The sequence below is a fragment of the Pseudorasbora parva genome, chromosome 25 (assembly GCF_024679245.1).
Source record: "Pseudorasbora parva isolate DD20220531a chromosome 25, ASM2467924v1, whole genome shotgun sequence".
NCBI classification, from domain to species: domain Eukaryota; kingdom Metazoa; phylum Chordata; class Actinopteri; order Cypriniformes; family Gobionidae; genus Pseudorasbora; species Pseudorasbora parva.
The window spans coordinates 15,791,259-15,814,243 of NC_090196.1; the positions used below are offsets into that span (position 1 = coordinate 15,791,259).

General features: G+C 38.4%; 1 protein-coding gene across 2 annotated transcripts in view; it reads left to right on the top strand.

Moving 5' to 3' along the window:
- otud7a (OTU deubiquitinase 7A) overlaps positions 1–22,985 on the top strand; it is a 113,261-nt gene that overhangs the window by 85,902 nt on the left and 4,374 nt on the right. For both annotated transcript variants that reach the window (XM_067436971.1, XM_067436972.1), the window contains exons 8-12: positions 1,061–1,173; positions 4,786–4,913; positions 7,884–8,033; positions 21,776–21,890; positions 22,637–22,721. In XM_067436971.1, the coding sequence (XP_067293072.1) occupies positions 1,061–1,173; positions 4,786–4,913; positions 7,884–8,033; positions 21,776–21,890; positions 22,637–22,721 (591 nt within the window). The remainder of the gene's footprint in view (positions 1–1,060; positions 1,174–4,785; positions 4,914–7,883; positions 8,034–21,775; positions 21,891–22,636; positions 22,722–22,985) is intronic.

Below are 22,985 nucleotides of genomic sequence, written 5' to 3' on the forward strand. Positions count from 1 at the left end.
TTCTGCATGTTTTCAACCCGCGCATGATGGGGGGAGGGAGCGTGCTCGCAGCTGCAGGCATGTAAACGGAGTGGTGCAGAGCAAAGCGAGTGTTCTAACTTCTCAAAATAATTTCTATGAAAGTTAAGCTTCCAAAGACATGAACTGAAAATGCGCTAGACTGAACACGCACTGTGAACGACTACCGCGAACCCAGACGCGTTTACCTCAGCTCTCGAGCTCATTCATCTCATTCATCATGATGATTGTAATCTGACTCCTGCAGCGTTAGTGCTGTGATACTTGCGCGGCGACTCACTCATTATATTGAACAGACACGTTCAGTATTTAATTGTAGTGTTTGTTCTCTAACTGAACTGATTTTATGAAAATGAACACGGTGGGAAAGTGATTCAGTGATTCAGTAGCGGTGGATTTGAGAGTGGCCTCGTATGGCAGCGAAGCATTCTGGGAATTGTTGTCTTTCATCCCCATGAGACAAAAATAAATGTTCTGTCTTTTCTCAGTCTAGAAAGCACAAAAACAATTTCACATGTCGACTACATTAATGACCCTGTTTAAATACAGATTCATCTTTCCAGTGCTGAAGTACCCCTTTTAAAGTAATGCGTTACATTACTAGTTACTTGATAAAAGTAATCTGATTACAATTACAATTGTGTTACTTGTAATGTGTTATCCCCAATTGTCTGTCTGTTACAAAAAACACATATATTTCTATATAAAATATTTTAAAATGTGTTCATTAAATGTTAAAAATACATAAATTCCATAAAATATAATATAAATGTTATATGAAGATAAAAATAAAATAAATATAATAAAGTAAACTAAAATATGAGGCTAAAAGCTTCAAATATAAAACGCAATATATAAATTATCAAAATGATGTATATTTCTTGAGTTTAATTGGTTTTAAATAAATATAAAGTATTTATTTCTGTGGACCGGTGGTTTTGACAGATGTGATTGATATAAAATGGAGCATAATATCAAGTGGAATTGTTGCTAGTAATATTATAGGACATGTTGTATATCAGCAATCTCTTTCTCTCTGTAGTCGGGGCTGGTGTACACTGAGGAGGAATGGGAGAGAGAGTGGAACGAACTGCTGAAGCTGGCCTCCAGTGAGCCACGCACACACTTTAGCAAGAACGGCAACTCCAGTGGAGGGTAATGCTCACCCACACACCCTCGCACATTTTACATCTTGTTATGTCACATTCGGTTGTCTTTCCATTCTCACCTGCTGTATAGATATTCCGTTTAACTACAAACACTTCCTCTCATGCCAATTTTGTAACCATTTACAGAAATACAACATTAAATGCTTATGGAATAAAAAAATCATATCAGCCTCCAACACACCTTTAGCCATCATAACACACACAAACACACACCTTTGTTTTTGTGACATATGGGGACATTCCACAGGCGTAATGGTTTTTATACTGTACAAACGGTATTTTCTATCCCCTTTAACTGCCCCTATCCCCAAACCTACCCATCACAGGACACATTCTGAATTTTTACTTGCTAAAAAAATTAATCTGGTATGATTTATAAGCATTTTGAAAAGTGGGGACATGGCCCATGTCCTCATATTTCACCCTCTCCTTGTAATACCTATGTCATACCCATGTCATTATACACATTTGTGTCCTCATATGTCACAAAAACATGCCCACACACACACACACACACACACACACACACATTGGAATTTGTAAGGCATCAGTATGTCAATGTGCAACGATTTCCACTTCAAAGTTCGACTACAATGCACTTGTCCCAGCATGCCCATCTTCAGTTTGCTCAAACTGCACTCAAAGTGCCATTAGAGGCCACTAGAGATTAACTCCATCCACCGGCCACACTTAACACATGACCTTTAGATGGATGCTATGCCATTTTCAAAACACAAAGAACCCATCAAGAACCGTCTTTAGCAATCTGGGTTATAATGCATAAAGAAGAATGTGGTGGTATTGATCTTATTATGTGACTGAAAAACCTCTTTGTGCTCATTTAAATGTGTGACACTGCCACCTAGTGGCAATACTTGGAGTGTTACATTATATTTGGCTTTGTTCAGAATAGAACTATTAGTATATTGCTATTCTTTCTCCAGTATGTATTATTTGCACAATATGTACATTGAAGGCTATCCCCGTCTGTGTTTGCCTAATTGTGCAGTATAGATCAAGGCACACTGTGTGGAACATTGTATCCCATAATGCAATGTGCTTGACCTTCCATTTACAGTGGGAAACATGAACCAGAAGTAATATCAGTACGTCTAATATTTAGATGTTTTTTTGTTCATTACACTGGTATTTATATACTATTATAGTTTTATTAATACTTTTTCAATCACATTTTGCAGTTTGTGTTTTAACTACTCACTGCTTGTAATGTGTGTGCACTTATTTGGATGGGTGAAAGTTAGGGTAGGTTTTCGGAGAGGATAGAAATAGCGAGCCGAGCTAGTTTTGAAAGCATAAGATTCCATCCTCCCTTCAGAGCATCTCCAAAGCAATGTGTGGGAGCAAACAAACCTTTTTATATACTGTGCACTGTAGTATGCAGAAGCAATATGCTAGTATTCCAGTCTTAGCACACCTGAAATATACACTGACTATATTGCCAAAAGTATTGGGAAACCCTTTCAAATCATTGAATGCAGGTGTTCCAATCACTTCCATGGCCACAGGTGTATAAAATCAAGCACCTAGGCATGCAGACGCTTACACAAACATTTGTGAAAGAATGGATCGCTCTCAGGAGCTCAGTGAATTTAAGCGTGGTACTGTGATGAGTTGCCACCTATGCAATAAGTCCATTTGTGAAATTTCCTCACTACTAAATATTCCATGGTCAACTGTTAGGGGTATTATAACAAAGTGTAAGCAATTGGAAACAACAGCAACTCAGCCACGAAGTGTTGGGCCACGTAAAATCCCAGAGCGGGGTCAGCACATGTTGAGTCGCACAGTGCGCAGAAGTCGCCAACTTTCTGCAGAGTTAAAAGCTACAGACCTCCAAACTTCATGTGTCCTTCAGATTATCTCTAGATCAGTGCGTATAGAGCTTCATAGAATGGGTTTCCATGGCCAAACAGCTGTTTCCAAGCCTTACATCACCAAGTGCATTGGTGTAAAGCACGCCGCCACTGGGCTCTAGAGCAGTGGAGACATGTTCTCTGGAGTGACGAATCATGCTTCTCTTAGTGGCAATCCGATGGACGAGTCTGGGTTTGGCAGTTGCCAGGAGGACGATACTTGCCTGACTGGATTGTGGCAAGTGTAAAGTTTGGTGGAGGAGGGAATTATGGTGTGAGGTTGTTTTTCAGGGGTTGGGCTTGGTCCTTAGGTCAAATGGTCAAAAATTCTCATAAACATACTTCCTAAACCTTGTGGAAAGCCTTCCCAGAAGAGTTGAAGCTGTTATAGCTATATCTTAATTTTATATGCAGGGAAATCTATAAGAAAACAACCATTTTCTTTAGGCTGATTCCTCTCAAAAATACAGCTCATTGGTATTTTCAAAACATTTTACTGTTGTTTGAGAATTCAGTCCAGCCCAGCATAGCAACACTGGCTCAACCAATTGCATGGATTTGGGGCAGAGCTATCTGTTTGTCCAACCAATGGCAGACAGGGCGAGTGTTTGAAAGCAGTCAACAGTTCCATTTAATGACACTAGTGCTGCAGAAGTTATTTCACCACGTGTATGAACCAGAACAGTTGATCTCAGGTCACACATCAGCATGGTGGAAAATCTGCACTGGCAGACAGCAGTTTGGTTTCTCCTCTCAGTAGTGTCAACTGAAGCGCTGTGGTCAAATTCAAGTTTCGACCAAATCTTGCTTTCAGAAGGAAACACACCCCTCACCTTTAATCTGCCGTCTGAAGTCAAGCTGACTGGAAAGTGAAAGCATCAACCGCCAAGTCTCTGATCATGCTTTAGAGTCTTCTGGCTTGGAAAATATAGCTTCCTGTTTTTCTCAGAGAGATCAGAGTAATGTGTGCTCTCACAATAGTGAGCTAAATATATACGCCTTCCTTTTTACTTGTGGAAAAGGACAAAGGTTGAAACACCAGTCACTTTATTCAGCTATAAACAATGACAACAATGTAAGTCTGGTACAGTATTTTACAAGTCTAATAGGTTCAAAACAGTGTAAGGGATGCGTTAATAACTATATTTTAATAATTAATAGTTAATAATCAAATTAGTATACCGTGATTATTGATACCTAAATGAAGGTTATTAATTGGAGGGGTTTGCTTATTAAAAAGCTTTTTATGAGTTTGGCAGCATTTCCACAATGGAAAGAGAGGCATGTTTAGAAAGCTCTTGTTTTAGCTCTTTCATCAATACTGTAGGTGATCCATTTAAAATTAGATTCTTTTTTAATTCTGAAATGTTTTATGGACAGTTAGGAACGAGATGTTTTGCCACCGACAGTATGAGTGTGTGGTTTTTTGGTGCTAATGAAGTGTAATTTCCAAGATCCCAAATTTCTCCTTTAAATCCTTATGTAGTCATTAAGAATCTACTGAGGGGAAGTCTAATGCTCACTCAAATTTGTTGTAGACCATTAGATATGGCATCATGGTTAATTGGAAGCTGCACACATTATTAAAAATGCTGCTGTAATTAGAAAGTATATGTGTTGGTTTGATTTCCTTGATTTCGCCGTAATACAACCATTCTTATCATGAGAGAGTTATATTGCACGTCAAATATAACACACTATGTGTCTGTGTGTGTCTCCTAAAGTGTGGACAACTCAGAAGACCCGGTTTACGAGAGTTTGGAGGAGTTCCATGTGTTTGTATTGGCCCATGTTCTGAGAAGACCTATCGTGGTGATCGCTGACACCATGCTCAGAGACTCCGGAGGGGAAGGTGAGATTCACAATCCAGCGCAACTCGGTTCAACCACAGTCACTTTTGAATAGACTGTGAATAGTCTATTCATATTGAATAGACACCAGCTAGAATATGTGCAGTTGTTTTATTCAGACCACTAGAGGGCTTCATCGCATTTGAGAAAAACTTTATTTTCTTGTGGAAAACCAATTAAAGCTGTTATCAGTAATTGTTAAATACCTGATAACTCAACAATGTGAGACTGTAATTACATGCTTGAATGCTTTTAAAGGATTAATGTGAACCAAACCATGACTTTCTTATGGAAGCTTGTTTCCGCCATTGAATAAAGTTCAGAATTGTGTGATGTAAAGTCGCAGTTGAGAGTAATCGAGTCAGAATTGTGAGATAACTTGTAATTAGAAAAAACGTATTTTTTCCCTCAAATTTTCCCCCATTATAATTCAAAATTGAGATTTTATATCTCACAATTCTGAGAAAAAAAGTCAGTTGTGGGATAAAAAGGGGCAAAAACAAGCCTCCATACATTCTTTTGTAAAAATAAAATTAAAACGATAAAATTAAAACTCCACAAAAGGCACAACAGCTGATTAACTACATGATTTTAGCACTAGCACCAGTCTCCTGAATCCAAATGAAAACTTTATGTGAGAAAGAAAATATTCACTGAAAATATTGTCTTTTGCCCTAGTTGGCCCTTGTAGTTTAAAGGTGCACTATGTAGTATTTTTGCAGTAAAATATCCAAAAACCACTAGGTCAGTGTTATATTTTGTTCAGTTTAGTTCTTATAATATCCCAAATGTTTCCAACTATTTGTAAATTGTGAGAAAATTGTTATCTTAACCAAGGAGCCGGGACGTCTGAGGGAGTCGTCTGTCAATTGCGTCGTATCTGCGTTACCCTCGGTTTCTGGTTTTATTTGGCAGAAATGCTTTACTCTTAGCAGTGTGAACAAGTGTCACAGCAGACGCTGAGCGAAAGCACAGAGTAACGTCATAACATCATTTTAAACTTAAATGTATCTAATATGATAAACAGAGCTGCGTTACCTCAAACTCATGACCGGAAATGCCGCCCGCGACTGTGTCCCGTCATAATAAAAGTCCCGCTGCTCGCGAGGCAACGTTCGACGTCTCGCTCGACGACAATCGCTCCAGCGGCCTTGCTCAGCTCCTCAACACTCGGCCCTGCTCTGCTTCATACTACAGTAGCGTTAATAACTGCATCCATCAACATGATTTCTGCCAGAGTCCTAGCCCGATTCTTTTCCACCGGCTGTGAGATGAAGACCACATGTCTCAAGAAACTTGGCCCCAGCTCAAACTTGTTTTGAATAGGCACCCTCTAGCCACTAATGAACAAAGTATTCTTTTGAGTCAATCATTTTCAAGTAATCAGCAAAATTCAAGTCACCTTTTTTTTTTTTTTTTTAGCGCTTTATACAACTGGAATTGTTTTAACAGAATGAATAATGCAAACTTCATCAAATATAATACATTCAAATTCTGCTATAAAGCAGTCGTAGCAAGATAATAGTGTCAATCGTAGCATAAATCAGTGTTGATTCGATTCAGTTCAATAACTGTAAAGTTCATTCTTTATAAAACATGTTAAATTCAGCCATAAAGTAGCTCTCCTATAGTGTCAGTACAGTCAGATCAAGAACATTATTGGATATCAATTGTCCTGAACCCAAAGTCCATTAGTTTACATCACGTTGAGCTTGCTGTTTCAATGATTCAAATGCATTCCAATGGAAGGAATATTTGCTTTATTTAAATAAAAAAATTTGCCCATGGCATGAAATGTCCATTTTATGAGGTTTTTCAACATTAATATGAGTTCCCCTAGCCTGAATAGTGTCCCCAAGTGGCTAGAAATTTTGATCGGTGTAAACCGAGTTCTGGCTGTCTTTCTCTGCCTTTGAGAAACTGAGAGCCCAGGCGAGCTGATCTTGAATTCTCCTGTTATGACGTCACACCAGGAAAGGTTTCCTCCCCTTCCTCTGCTGTGCCCGCCCAGAGAATTAGTAGCGAATGGATTCAGTTTATCGACAGTGTTCATTAATGCCTGATCTGGGATCAGTGAGTTCTGACGTGTAGCTAATCATTCAAGTTCACACAGACTTTCTTTCTAAATTGTTTAATATTGTCAGTCCCGCCGCTGGCCGTCTTGATGCATCAGTGAATCAAGCCAATGATCAACTTCACGTCATTTCTTTTAGTAGCATGAAACAAATCTGTTATTTAAATGATTAAACTACAGAGAGCAATCAAAGAACTCTCTTTTTAATGTTCGGATCTGTCAATCACACATATATCTGCAGTGCACACTTGTCCAAACTGCACGCTGTTATGCTCAACAGAAGCTCTTACTGTATTCATGTCGATGTCCTGTTTGTTGTTAGCTGTGGGGAAAGCATTTTGTGAGAGAAATAACGTTGCAAAGTTCACTTGTGTTTATTCAGAGCTCTCAGATACAAACAAAAAAAAATTGCAAAATAAAATTAAACATCTCGGTACAATACAATTTTCTCAGCAATCTTTCCTCAGCTTTCCGTCTCTCTCTGGACTGGCGGTGCTCCTGCTGCTGCTCGCGCCTGACTAAACCACGCCCCCTCCGCACGTAATCTCATTTCCAATTCAAAGATGTCAGCCAATCACAACAGTGGGTGTTTTCACTGAAGACTCACAGCAGACTCGCCCCTTGAAACAGAGCATTCCAGCCAGAGGGCTAATATCAGCATAGAAAAAAATGCCTTTTATTTCTAAATTATGATTTTTTATTTTATTTAAAAACCATATTAACAATTAAGTACACCTCAGGAAGCATTATAAAATAAAATAAAAATCCATGCCATGGGACCATAAAAGATTCAGTTCCACCAAGGTCAACGAAACATTGTAGTATGAATTTAGTCTTTAAATAATTGACGTTCCATAGACAAATGAACTTCTACCATTTTTTTGTGCTTACCTTGCAGCTTTTGCTCCCATTCCCTTCGGAGGGCTGTACCTGCCGCTGGAGGTTCCTCCCAACCGCTGTCACTGTTCACCGCTAGTGCTGGCCTACGACCAGGCCCACTTCTCCGCCCTGGTGTCCATGGAGCAGAGAGACCAGCAGAGAGAACAAGGTAGACACCAAACCATCAACCTACCTCACCAATTAGAATTAGGCCCTGTTTACACTAGTGCGTTTTCGCTTAAAAACACCACTTTAGCTTCTCTGGAGTGTTCGACCCTCAAAAATTGAGACTTTTGGAAACGCTGCAGACTGCATTTTAGTTTGAAAACTCCGGGGTTGCGTTTCAATGTAAACGGTTCAAATGGAGACTTCTGAAGGGTCTTCTGGATCATCGCGTATCCTTCCCTGATTTGCCGAGCCCCTGTCAAATGACCTTTACCCTACAGGAGCACGACAATAACAGACTGTTTCTCTCAACGGCTCTGTAACAGACCAGCCTTGATGACCGTGTAAACAATAACATGGAGACCGAACTGCAAGCATTGATGACTTTGGTTGTCCTTTTTATCAGCCATTGTAGAGTTAAACACTGCATTTTTTAATACTGCAGCTGCCTACATGTGCAAGAGGCAAGCTAATATTAGAGCAATCGGCTACTGTTAACGCTTGTACGTGCATGCCCAGTGTGCATGAATGGTCATGTGACATTGCGTTTTCGGTCGTGTGGTGTGGACCGAGATCTTTTTTGAAACGCAATGGACACGCCAGGAAGGACGAGGATCGCTTTGATTTTAAAACGCTGAATTGAAATGAAAACGCACTAGTGTGGACATAACCACGGGTGTGTCAACTCATTGTGTCATTGTTTAAGGCTAAGTAGGTATGTCTAATTGATATTAAAGTAAATCTACACTCTCCAGATGTGGTTAATTCAATGAACTAACTCAAATAAGGAATGCTAAGCAGATTACATAGTGTTGAAAGTGTTGTTGTGAAGTAAATACAAGCCTCTCAATGCTGGGACAACAAAATGAATGCATCTGGAGAAATGGCATAAAAAACTATATACCCCCAAATAATTTAATAACACTGTTTAATTTAATCTCAAAATGAATGCCAGTTTCAAAATGAATGTTTTTATACTGTACATTACAATAATGTGATGCCTAAATTCCCTTATAACATTTAGTTTTTAGTGTTTTATTTTTAATAGTTAGAAAAATAATATAGAATTTTACTATAATCCTTTCATTGGATATCGGCACACAAAAAATACTTATTTTTAGTGCAAAACTGACATGTAATATTTTGCATGTAAATTAATTTATAATTTTTTTAATCCTTTTTTTTTGGTGCAATTTATTTATTTTTGTATACAAATACCTCTAATGTTAAAAATCACAGCTATTATTCATTTATCACACCTGAAATGGTGCACATAAATGAAGCTGGTATTCCATGCATACTGAAAACTTGCATACTGTGCACATTTTGTATATTGTGTACAGTAGAAATAGTATGAAAAACAAGTTAGTACGCAATACTGAATGTGTGTGAACCTGAAGTCAGTGAGGTTTAATTATTTCGTTTGCTGATTCATTCATCCTATTCCAATAGCTAATCGTTTTAGCAAAGAACCGACTCGAATCCGTCTCATGCTGAATGAATAATGCAGACCTGAAATTTAATTACCTTTGATCAATTATTAAAAGCACATTTCGTAGACTCCAGTCGATCAGAGACTGAGATAGAAAGAAAAAAATAAGGAACTATGCTGTTAATACTGTTTCAGGCTTTCTCAGGGAGTCTGGCTTCCAGTTAAGGACATTATCAGCTGTCTGTCTGAATTAGAGCCTCCATCCCAGACAATTATAGGTTATATCTTGTAATCTTTATAGTATATTAGTGCAATGTGCAATATAATTCCCGTCTTCTCAGAAGTATGGATTGCACACTGCAGTTGTGCCAGTGTGAGGTAAAACAGCAGGCTGATGTCTAGGGCTGAATGGGAATGCAGGCCGAGAACCACGTTTGCTTCTCTCTCTCTCTCTCTCTCTCTCTCTCTCTCTCTCTCTCTCTCTCTCTCTCTCTCTCTCTCTCTCTCTCTCTCTCTCTCTCTCTCTCACCCCCATTTCACTGACACACTGAAGCTGTCAGTACAGTACAAGCTGTTCTCTTTACACGCACACACACACTGCAGTTCACAGTCAGGGAATTTGCCAGGCACAAACCCACACCAACTGCCAGGCACAAAGATGGCAAAACCTTGCTTGTGCCATGAGACATTTGAACACTACCAAAAAATAATAATGTAGGGGACACCGGGGCTAGTTGTCACATGGGCCATATTTCAGTAACTATAAGGTTTTGTGTCAGAAATCCTATTGCATAAGTGTATGTTTTCTAGCAGTGGTTTTGATGATCCAGTTCAAAACTTGAAATCAGATTTGTTTGAGTTTTTGTAATTTTTTATGAAAATTGTCAAATTTGTAATGTGGAAGTAGTCACATGTATTTAATGCCTTATAACGTTTAGGCTATAAAAAGGCTATTTTTTAAATTTTTAATAAATATGACCGAAAGTCATATTATAGGCTGTTTATGGCAGGTTCCGCTGTGACAAGTTGCCCCAAATAGTGTGATAGCATGCCGTTTAATAGAGTACTGGTTCCCTTGACAAAAACCCAATTTAAGCTCTGTAGTCCCATTTAGCCACTTGTTAGCAACCGCCTTTTTTAAGATAAGTTATAGCTTTAAAACATGACTAGAGGGTATTACTGGTGTATTTTATGTTGTAGAATGAAGCATGAACATATCTTGAGCTTGAACAGATCTTGCGTCAAGCATTTAACCCGTTCAAAAAGCCCATTGACTTCAGGACGATGGAAGCGGAATTGCTAAAATGCTAACTTGCTTATGGGTTTTGGCCTACAAAAATACCTGCAACATTGCAGGGGTGGTAAGTACTCAAGTAAAAATACTTTGATACTTTACTTAAGTATTTTTTTCGGGGATCTGTACTTTACTTGAGTATATTTTATTTGCATCTACTTTTACTCTTACTCCACTACAATATTAAAGGCAAAGTGTACTTTTTACTCCAATACATTTCCCCATGCCCACTCCAAGTATTAAGTATTTATACACTTGATTTCCAAACCGGTGTGGTCGGTCATGGATGATCCAGTCGGGTATAGACTTGGAAAAGCTGACAAGTCAGGTTTGCCACACTAACTTTAGCTCAGTGTTTCCCCAACTTTTTTATTTTGCGGCACACTATTTACTATGAAAACATTGGTAACATTTTACAATACAGGTGCACTATTATAATTCATGCCTAACTAAAGCACAGATAATCATGAGTTAATGTATTACTAATGAAGAACTAAACCATTTATTAATGATTTCTGCATCAGCAACTAATGAACATTCTCTATGATTAATAGATTAAGTAATATATGAATTGCTATTAATTAAATATGACATCATTAATTCCCTAATAACATATTACATTAACTAATAATGTAAATTCATGTATTCAAAGCCATGCATTCCGACTCTCAGTTGTCTGTTTAATTAATCATTAATCATAACAATTGGCAAAATTATATCATAACTTTTTTGTTGAGGCACATGACTATTAACTAATTGTTACGTAATATGTCATTGTGGTTATGGCTTTTGAATTAATTTTGAATTAGTTAATAGTATCTTGCTCCTCATCTGTTTTATGGAGCTAATGTTATGGAACATGTCTATTTTAAGTTTAACCCCTATACTGCGTTAAGGTGCTTCATTGTCTCCTATTAATTGCAAATCTAACAAATTCTTAATTGCAGTATCTAATCTTAACATTTGTTCAATTAAAGCATTGCATATCAGTCCCAAAAGATTTTATCTGCTTATTGATATTTACAGTTAATTTGAATATTTACTTTTTACTTTCGGTACTTGAGTACCTTTTAAATCTGATACTTTTGTACTTTTACTCAAGTGATGTTTGAATGGAGGACTTTCTACTTTTACTGGAGTATTTTTTTATTTAGGTATATATACTTTCACTCGAGTATAACTTTTGAGTACTTTTACCACCTCTGCAACATTGTAGTAAACATTGATTAGAAAACAGTAAAAATGTGACAACTAGCCCCCATATGTATGTTTGCCAGGTTAACTCTTGATTTGTTTCATTAAAGAACATATTTGCTGAGCTTTTGTGCCATGAAAATGGTTATAGACAGCATTGTCTGTAGTTTATGTAAATAACATGTCTGGGTGATGTTTTTATAAGAGAACGGATGGGTTGAGTGTTTATCCCACTAGATGGCGCTCTCTCCTTCTGTTAACCGCAAGAAACCTCCTCGCACACCCTAACGTACCCGATGACCCCAAAAGCATGTGGTCGTTTTGAAGCAGTGGGTTGTTGACAGATTAGAGGCCTTCGATGTAGTCCCATTTCTCCAGGATATGAATGACTGACTCCTCTGAAAATAAAAGAAAAACACCTTGCTCACTCCCGTCTGGAATACAGGATATTGGTGGGTTGCCAATCTTTTGTTTTTGAAACGTGTCATACTAGATATCATTTAACATTTATATTATATTATATTATATTATATTATATTATATTATATTATATTATATTATATATTTTTTATTTATTTATTTATTTATTTTATTTAATTAAGTGACAGTTATTACATTTATAACTTTTAAAGGTACAGTATGTATGTTTTTTAATTAAAATATCCAAAAAACGCTTGGAAAATGTTATGTTGTTGACTTTTATTCGTAGATTATTCCAAATGTTTCCAAAAAAAATTTAAATACAGAAAAATAAGATATTTTTACCAGGACACAGACTCGCCTGTCAATGAAATCATATCCACATTGGCCTCAATTTTTACTTTTTTTTTTTTTTTTAACTCGGTTTTTACTTTTTACTTTTACTGTAGAAACCATGGAAACAACAAAGACGCTTTAATATTTTATGTGTTTTATTAGAAAGGTGAGCAACAGTTTGGATACATGTATCAACAGAAAACTAATAATATGTTATACCGCATGGTGTAAAGCACGTCGCCACGGGACTCTAGAGCAGTGGAGACATGTTCTCTGGAGTGACTAATCACACTTCTCTGAGTGGCAATCCAATGGACAAGTCTGGGTTTGGCAGTTGCCAGGATAATGGTACTTGCAAGTGTAAAGTTTGGTGAAGGGGTGTTTATGGTGTGGGTTGTTTTGTGGGGTTTGGGATTAGCACATTAGTTCCAGTGAATGAAACTCTTAAAGGAACACAGCGACTTTTTGGGACTTTAGCTTATTTGCCATATCCCCCAGAGTTAGATATGTTCATACATAACATTCTTATCTCCATGAGTGCCATAACTCTGTCTGTTGCAACCACCGCTAGCCTTCTTAGCACAAAGACTGGAGGTAAACAGCTCCATCTAGCCTACTGCTCAATAAGTAACAAAAGAATGGCAACATTTTCCTATTTACATGTTGTGATGTGTATAGTTACATTGTGTACTAAGGCCGACGGAAAAGGAAAAGTTGCAATTTTCTAGACCAATATGGCTTGGGACTATACTTTTATTCCAGCGTAATAATCAAGGAACTTTGCTGCTGTACCACTGGTGCAGCGGCGCAATGATATTACGCAGCGCCTGAAAATAGAAAAAAATAGAAAATAGAAAATTTGAAACTTCAACATTAACATAACGTCAATATAACCAACGTGAAAATCTGCTTGCACAGAAAGAGTGCTGGGCACTATTTTCAGGTGCTGCGTAATATCATTGCACCGTACAATAGCCTCAACTTTGCCTGCCATGGTACGTCAGCAAAATTCCTGTCTTTGTACTAAGATAGGCTACCGGTGGGTGGTCAGAAAGAGTTATGGCACACACAGTGATTAGAATGGTATGTATGGATTTATCAAACTGGATACGGTGAATTAGCTAAAGTCCCAAAAAGTCAGCGTGTTCCTTTAATGTTTCACCACACCAATGCATTTTGGAAAATTTCATGCTCCTTGCTTTGTGGAAACAGTTTGGGGATGGATGGCCCCTTTCTGTTCCAACATGACTGCACACCAGTGCACAAAGCAAAGTCCATAAAGACATAGATGAGTGAGCTTGGTGTAGAGGAACTTAACTGGCCTGCGCAGAGTCCTGACCTCAACCCGACAGAACGCCTCTGGGATGAATTCGAGCGGAGACTGCAAGCCAGCCCTTCTCGTCCAACAGAAGTCAGTGCTTGACTTTGCAAATGCACTTCTAGAATAATGGTCAAAAAATTCCTATAAACACAATCATAAACCTTTTTAAAAAGTCTTCACAGAAGATTTGAAGCTGTTATAGCTGCACAGGCTGGGCCAACTCCATATTAAACCCCATGGATTAAGAATGGGATGTCATTAAAGTTCATGGCAGTTCTCCCAAAACTTTTGGCTGTATAGTGTATTTTAAAATGAATTGCATGTCATTTAGCAACACAAGTCATCCTTTTATTAATATGAAATTCTAATATCGATCTCACTTACTGCAGTGTGTAACTAGTAGCCACCAAGCAAACATAGAGAACCACACAGAGTACCATAATAATATAACTTTCAACACACTCAAATGTATTTTTAGAATGATTTCATGACCAAGCTGTTACCCCACAATTTTAATTCGACAACTAAAGTGACCTGTATTAGTAGTAATTCAGTATTTGGGTATATTTCAGTAGAATAAAATAAAAAAATGTTAATTTAAGTGATCAAACATAACTGTAACAAAATTCAAGTTCAGGGAAGAAGGAGACGGACATTAAACAGAACTTTAATCGTACTTTTAATTGGTAAAAACTAAAGGAGCCTCGGATTGCTTCCCATCGGCTGTGGAGGTGAAGACAACAACTCCCATGATTCTACTCTCAGGTTAAAAAAACTTTTCTCAACAATGACCTGATGGCAAATTAATTTATAAACGAAATCCAGATCCAGAAATCCAAGTCATTTTTAGCTTTGTATGGTGGGATTAAATTATTATCAAAGCTCAAAAACCATGCACAAGTCTCATCCACACAAATTTACAGCATATGATTATAAGCTTTAAATAGGAAAAAAAGACATTGAAGAAAAATCTAAATTTGAAGTCTAATTTATGTTTTTAATGATCTAAAATTCTAGTAATCCTAGGTTAGAATCATTGCTTGTGATAAGCAGTGAGGCAAAAGAGCGTTTGCCTCCGTTCCCTCTGAGCTAAATTAGGTCAATTGACAGTTAGTGTCTGGAGACAGTCAGTGCCATGAGGCCCCACACACACGTTTGCCACTCCTTTACACAAATGCACACACACAACAGGGCATCTCCCTCTGACTCATTTCCCCTGATTTTATTCTCTCTCTCTCTCTCTCTCTCTCTCTCTCTCTCTCTCTCTCTCTCTCTCTCTCTCTCTCTCTCTCTCTCTCTCTCTCTCTCTCTCTCCATCCCTAAAGAACCGCTTGGCCTCTGCCGTTAAGGGCAGATCAGTCCAGGCCAACCCCTACATGTGGTTTAGGCCCTAATCTGCTCCTCCCAAACCCCTACCTCCCTTCTTCCACTTCCAGACAGAGAGTCTGTCTCTGTGTGGCTGTCTTGGTGGGTGATACCCCCCTCCCCCCCGGATCTTCCGCTCGGGTCTGCCAGGGAGTGCCCGTCTGCCCAGTGTGTGTTCAGGTGCCAGCGGTTTTCCGAGAACACTGAGACTCTTTTGTGTGTGTGTGTGTGTGTGTGTGTGTGTGTGTGTGTGTGTGTGTGTGTGTGTGTGTGTGTGTGTGTGTGTGTGTGTGTGTGTCTGTGTGTGTGTCTGTGTGTGTGTCTGTGTGTGTGTGAGAGAGAGAGTCAGAGTCAGAGTTGTGTCAAAGACCCAGTGACATTTTTCACACAAGTTTTGTGGCTTTTGTTTTTTGCTAACTAGTCTACTAAGTCCATAAAATGATTTGCATTAAGCAGATATGCACATATTTATTTTTTCATCCAGAAAAGTAGAGAAATTTGGATGACTCATTCTGCATTTGTGGGCAGGTCATTTTTTTTTTTTTTTTTTGTCCAATCAAATTATTTTAAATTGAAATGCCCCGCCCTTTAATAGCACATTCATCTGACTAGCAATAGCGAGTAGCGTAGTTATCAGCAGTGATGTAAATTGAAACTATTTATCCAGCCCCGTAAAAAAAAATGTTTTATTTCAAACCTGTCAGTATGTCTCTAGCTCAAACTTCCTGTTTTAAAATGCGTCACAAAAGGGAAGAAAACTGTGCCAAGTCCATTCATGGGGCCTTTACATAAGTAGTTTACTTTTAGCTGTCTTTGCTGTTGTCATTCTTCTTAAAAATAAAACAAATCCTCAGACTCTTATTACACCCATGCATGTCGTACACATTTGTTATTTTATCATGGTGAGAAATTGCCATCGACTTTAAGCTAACTGTAGGTGCTATACCACAACCCAAAACATGTTTGCCCCTAAATTTTTTAAATGCAGTTGTATTTAGTTATTTTATTAAAGGCACAATATGTAAGATTTTTGGATTCAAATGTCCAAAAACACTAGAACAATGTTATATATTTGATTGACTACATTACTTATAATGTCCCAAATGTTTCCAAGAATGTTTAAATCCAAAGAAATAAGCAATTTTATCCAGGATGCGGATGTCACCTATCAATGACATCATACCCGCATTACCCTCGGAAAAATAGCAACTGATTAGGCAAATGAGCAACTGTTTGGAAACCTTCATTGACAGAAAACTAATGAGTGTTATATAGCTTGACACAGTTAGTCTTATTGTTTAAATCAAATTTTCTTGATTTACCGCGAGTACCATGTTTTACCATGCCTAATATCGATCTATTTTACTGCAGTGTGCAACGAGTGTCTCATAGTAGCCGCTGAGCGAACGCACAGAGTAATATGATTTATCATCTAATATGATAAAGCAGCGCTGTGTTACCTCGCATACGCATGAGCAGAAAAAGCGGAAGCGGCCGTCTGCGGCATAATAAAATAAAAATAAGCGCCCTCAAACAGCAAAAAAAATACATATTGTGGCTTTAAGATGTTTTCAGGAAGTCGTCATTTGGGCACTATACAGATAGCAAAACCTTTCCCTGTTCCGTTCACTCTTTCTAAAAATATTAGTCAAGGAGAACAAAATGTGGTCTCATACCTTTCATCCACTTTTCTCTTTTCCACACATAATCTTTTTTTTAACCACCGGGTAATTGTTATATGCTGTTTTTGTGTTGTTTTTTTTTTTTTTTTTTGGTAATTCTTTTTGTGATAGAGGCAATTTTCCTTCGGGTTGCAGACATACTAAATGGTTTCCCTGTGACGTGCAATGTTAGTACTGCTTTAATGCACCTTCATTTTTCTGTGGTTACACTTTATATGACACCAGTCGACCAATAGGAAACGTGTGTTGCTATTTTGAGACACGCCTGTCCAGATTTATGAAGACCTCTATTTTCTTTGGCATCTGGCAGGCAGCTTTTAAAGTTTCATTTTGTAAGAATGAAAAGCCTTCTTGTGCCATGACCAGCTCACGCCAAGCTTGGGTTAAAGACATCCAGATTCCTCACATCACAATCAGCAGTAACCATCAGGAGACTAACGGATATTTCTGTAAACAGTTTGCGTGTTTAATGTGGCCCTGGAAAATGTAGGCAATCAGATTCCCACTCATGTCTATGACATTTATGTCGAAGCTTTGTTTAGTGGCGTGATTATTGTTTACAACGGCAGTAAAATACACAGCTGCGACCGAAACTCCTGAATTCACACCTCATCAAGCACAAGCACGATTTGCGTGACTAAAGCGGACTAATTGTTTTCCTCAGTGGGCGCAACTGCAGTGATTGATATCACCCACCAGAGGGTGGAGAGTCAAAAAAAACACAACGATCCCGGGAAATAATGCCTCCGGAGTCATTCTCAAAAGGATTATATCACACTTGCCGCAAATGACAGATATTCCCGTTCATTGCCTGTCTAACTTTCCTCAGACGGTGCCATGTCGTGCTGCCAGACCCACTCGGCATACATCAACCTCCCTCTCGCGCCAACAGAGTAAACTCTGCATGTAATGCGTTTGCAATGTAGCATGTCAGACTCCATGAGCAATGTTGTCTGTCAACAACTTCTGTTTGTATTATCACGGCGGCGCTCAGCGAAAGACCTTATTTACAGTCTCGTCATCTTCTGGTTACTCGTCCATTATCACTCGCTCCGGTGTCTCCTGTTTATTCAGTCAATGGATTTAAGTTCTAATAACAGGCAGACAGCGAGGAGGTTACCGAACACAAACAAACATTCCAGGAATCAACGCCCCTCGTTCCTTGAGAGCGGCCCTCCACGTCACAGTTTTCGAGCGTATGCGTTTGAGGTGGGTCAGTCAAGGACAGGTCTGCATGACTGCCAGAAGGGATACAAAATACATCATGCTCCAGTCTCTCAGGGTAGAACTGGCAGTGGCGGTGTTTGGACCTGGAATAAGCCCAACTGGTAACAACAGTGCGAGCTGAAGCGTGTGAGTGTGTATGCCGGGCCAGAGAAAGGAGGACAGCTGCAGTGTAGGAGTCGGGACACAACCACACATAGCTCCAGCGTTCACCGTCTGACCCCACTCTGGTGGGAAACTGTATCTGTGTGTGCAATGGGGAACACAATGAGGCACTTGTTGGTTAGCTTTATGTATGAGTGCGTGCCCACTAGTACGATTTTGTGTTATTCTGAACAGTGTGTGCTCTGCTTTGGGAATTCCACCTACATTTCTTTCAGTTTGGACTTTGGATGCTCTTTCTTGTCCTGGTGTGACTCCCCAAGAATTTGACCCACAAAATGCTGGAAGAATCCTCATAGCCTCATATGCGCCAGAAGTTCATGTTTCAATAACAGTGAAAAGAACGTGATGGTTGGGGTAAATGAATTTGGCAACTTATATGTTTTCTTGGATCAACATTTTTTTGTTGGTCTTGGAACAACATTCATATCAAAGAAAAATAGTTGTATATGAACTTTGAGGTTGTGAAGCAATGATAAACGCTTCTGTCGCAGTTTTGTTCTGACTTTATAATGTTTTTTTGTTTTTTTAATTGCCAAATTCCAAACTACACTACCCATAATCCTGAGGAGAGATCTGACTTGAATCCACCAATCTGAGAAGTTGCTGTTACCATAGATATCCATAATAAAGGCTAGATGTCCCGTGCACGCTGTGGGCCAATGGAGGTCGACGTCCGCAACTGGCGGCCATCTTGTCACAGACAGCTCGCTCACTCGTATCAGTGTGTTTTAATGGTGCATGTACTTTTAAATAACCATAACTTGCTCAATTTTCAACCGATTTTTCATTTGTTATAAACATCAGAGATGTAGTTATGACACTACATGCTTATGAATAATTATAATGGACTTCAATTTAAAAGTAATATTGAACAGAAGAGATAGGTGCAATGAATATACACATGCACAAGGTATTTATGTTAAATCAATATATAGGCTACTAAAACTGTGTACCAAATGACTAGTATAGCTAGCTAATATATATATATATATATATATATATATATATATATATATATATATATATATATATATATATATATATATATATATATACTTTTATAATAAGAATATCACTATTATAATAAAATAATTTGTATTTTTTTTTAAATGTACAACAACAAAAAACATGTAAACTAAGTTGCACGTAAGTTAGCCGTGATACACAAGCTGCTTGATTAAGTTGTTTATCGAAACGAAAAGCTTCAATTTCAACTTCAAATTTCAGAGCATCCAGATTTGTAGCCATGTTAATAACGTTTGTAAGAAACCAAAACATTTGTAAATCCGTCAAGATTTCAGCGAGATGAGAGTATTTATGTTCGTGCAGATCACTCATCTTACATCAGGTTCCACAGAGTCCGACAGAAAGCTTGCCTGTGACAAGATGGCCGCCGGTGATGACGATGGTGACTCCACCGTAAGACATCTAGCCCTTATTATGGATATCTATGGCTGTTACTGTGAAAACAAGAACCACGTCTTAATAGCTCAGCAGTGACCTTCCACTTCTGCCTCTCTATACCCTTAAGCAACTTATATCTGAATATTTTTGCAATAAACTTCCATACAACTATAACCAACAACTTCTAACGCGGAGGATAAATATTTTAGAAAAAAAGTCGCTGTTTACAGATTACTTCTATTGCCGGTCTTCTCTAACCCTTGGGGTGACCCCGAAAAACAAAAAAATACAGTGCTGATACCATGGTATAATAATTCCAATGGTGCTTTGTTGTTAGTAAAAACTTAAACTAAATGAAAGGTACATATTCAAGACAAAAAGTTCTGCTGAAAAGAATAAAAGTTGGGAATTCTAAGAGGGTGGACAGAGATTTTGGATTATATGAATGCTCAGTAGACCAGCTGGATGGTTTGGCACTTGTTGTTGCCAGGATTGTGAATTAAAAGACGTGAGTGGGAGGCAAAGTCGTGTGCTGATTGAAAATTCAACAGGGAGGAAGTGTGTTTTAAGCATGCTCATGTCTTTTTGTGCAAAATGGCTGAAAAATACACTTCTATACACATTAGAGTTGCATAATTTTAGGCAAAAAACAAAACAAAAAACATACTGTGATTTGACATATTGTGATTTGAACTGCAATCGTCATTGATCGTCTGGTGTTCTCTTCTCCTTTTGTGATCTTGTGTAATATTATTAGATTTGTATAATAATTTGTAACTGTTAGCAATTCGTATCATGAATATAGACACACATTTTGAGTGTAAATTTTGTGTTGAGATATATGACTTTATCATGATTCGATTTTTTTTCTGCCTTGCTACACAAAATGTATCTCTCCTTGACCTTTTCTTTCTCACACACATTCATTCATTACTGTGACTCGATGTCTCTCACTCCTACTCTGCATAGTGTCATTTAAATGAGTCACCGAAGAGCATTATGTTCATCATTGGTACGCTGTGAGTTTCTACTCAGCAGTCACCTGGCAAATGGCAGGCCGCTCATGAGGAGAGACAGTTTGTTCTATCAGGGAGTGCATGTTTGTGTGAGTATGGTTGTGACAGAAGGGGCTGGAATGTCCTCTGTTCAAACATGCTGTCATGAGAACTGAATCACTTCATCTATTTTGCTCCATTCTTTTTTCCCTTTCATTCTGTCCAGTGTCTATGGTCTGAAAAGACTAGTCAGTTATGGGATGAATAGAGTTATGGGAAAGGGGGGGGAATGGATGTAGTTAGAAAGGATGGAAGGTTGTGATATTTTCTTTGTAGGAAACAGTGCCGCACCCAGGCCTGTTCACGTATGTCTTGCGTACTTCTTGATTAATGTTGAAATGTTTTTCCTGTCAAATGGGTGATGGAAGCATGGAAGTATGATTTTTGTTTCTCTTCTCTTTAGAGTTTTGCCATACCTAGTAGTGAAGGCGTAATGGATGATTATTTGTGAGGAGCAGAACACTAAATCAGTAGGAATAATTTAGGAATAATTCACCCCAAAATAAAAAATCAAACATAATTTATTCACTTGTTTTGTGAAAATGAAAGACAACATTATGCACTGATAACCTGTTAAATCAAATATTAACAGGTATAAGGTTAACAATATAAGGTGGGACATCAGTATAATCTAACATAATGACAAAACATTATGGTTTGGATGAACTATCCCTTTAAGAGAAGCTAGTGTAGTCATTAATCTGAGCAAGGACACTCTTTCCCGAGTTGTAGTATCCATCTATTTGCTTCAATCTGTTTTGAAACTGGTTGCATCCTGGTTTGCAGTAAATTCATCCCACTTCTGAATGTTACATCTAAATCTTTCATGTTTTCTTTTTGTCCCTCCCTTTCAGCCGTCATCCCACTGACTGACTCTGAGCACAAGCTGCTAGCGTTGCACTTTGCGGTGGACCCTGGGAGGGACTGGGATTGGGGGAGGGATGACAATGACAATGCTAAGCTGGCAAAGTAAGACCCCTCTTTTTCTCTCTCCCATCCTCCATCTATCCCTACATCAAGCTTTACAAAATTAAATTAATAACTTGTGAGCAGGCTCTAGCCTGAACGTGAGGAAATTGAGACAAAGATCAGTTAGTGCCAAATGAGGGTCTCTATCTATGTTATCTTTACCATATTAGGGATTTAGAAGGACTAAATCTGACCAGAAGGTCCCAGCACATGGCACCAGGCCACATTATCCCCATAGAGGTCGATCTGCCCTTGAATGACTCATCTTAAATCCTCATTTACTAATTAAAGCCTGTACATGTTCCAAACTTTTATCAGTTGTATATTCCTTCATTTTGTCTTATGGTTAAGACTTGAGCAGGATGTTTCCAGTGATTTTCCAGAGGTCAGCCAATCAAAGCATATAAAAAAGATTGCAGCACCACCACCCCAGTCATGAATTACAGAAGGAAGAACAGAGACACGAAACAAACATCTGCAATAAAGCAACTGTAATGAGTTGGCCACCACTACATTGGCTCCAAAATTGACTGATGAATACAAACTAATTGCTGTCGTTCTCTGGAAACTAGATTTATGCACTGATTGAGTTCCCTATTTGCGTGCCTCAAGTTGTTTGCGATTTCTACCATTCCTTCACTGGCACGTAAGAGATGACAAGAAATTGCACCAGGCCTTTTTTGAGCTGATTGTGCTACAAATCAGGTTCTAGAAAAGATGTTTGACTATGTTCTTCTCTTCTCTAGTCTTATTCTATCGCTGGAAGCTAAACTAAACCTTCTGCACAACTACATGAATGTAACATGGATTCGAATTCCTTCTGAAACAAGGGTAAGTGTTTTTTTATTTATTAAGTTTGATTTATTAGTTGAGAGAAATACTCCTAAAGGCAGGGCCATGCACAAACCAAAAAAAGAGCACTTTTGGGGAGGGGAGCCACCGGGTCACCCCCTGTAGCGCCAACCCTTGACTGTTGTGTTTATATATTCCTCAAGACTTTGTTTAGCTGGTTCAGGTGTGTTATGATTAGGGTTGGCACTAAAATCTGCAGGATGGTAGCCCTCCAGGAGTTTTTTTGTTGTTCTGTACTTTTTG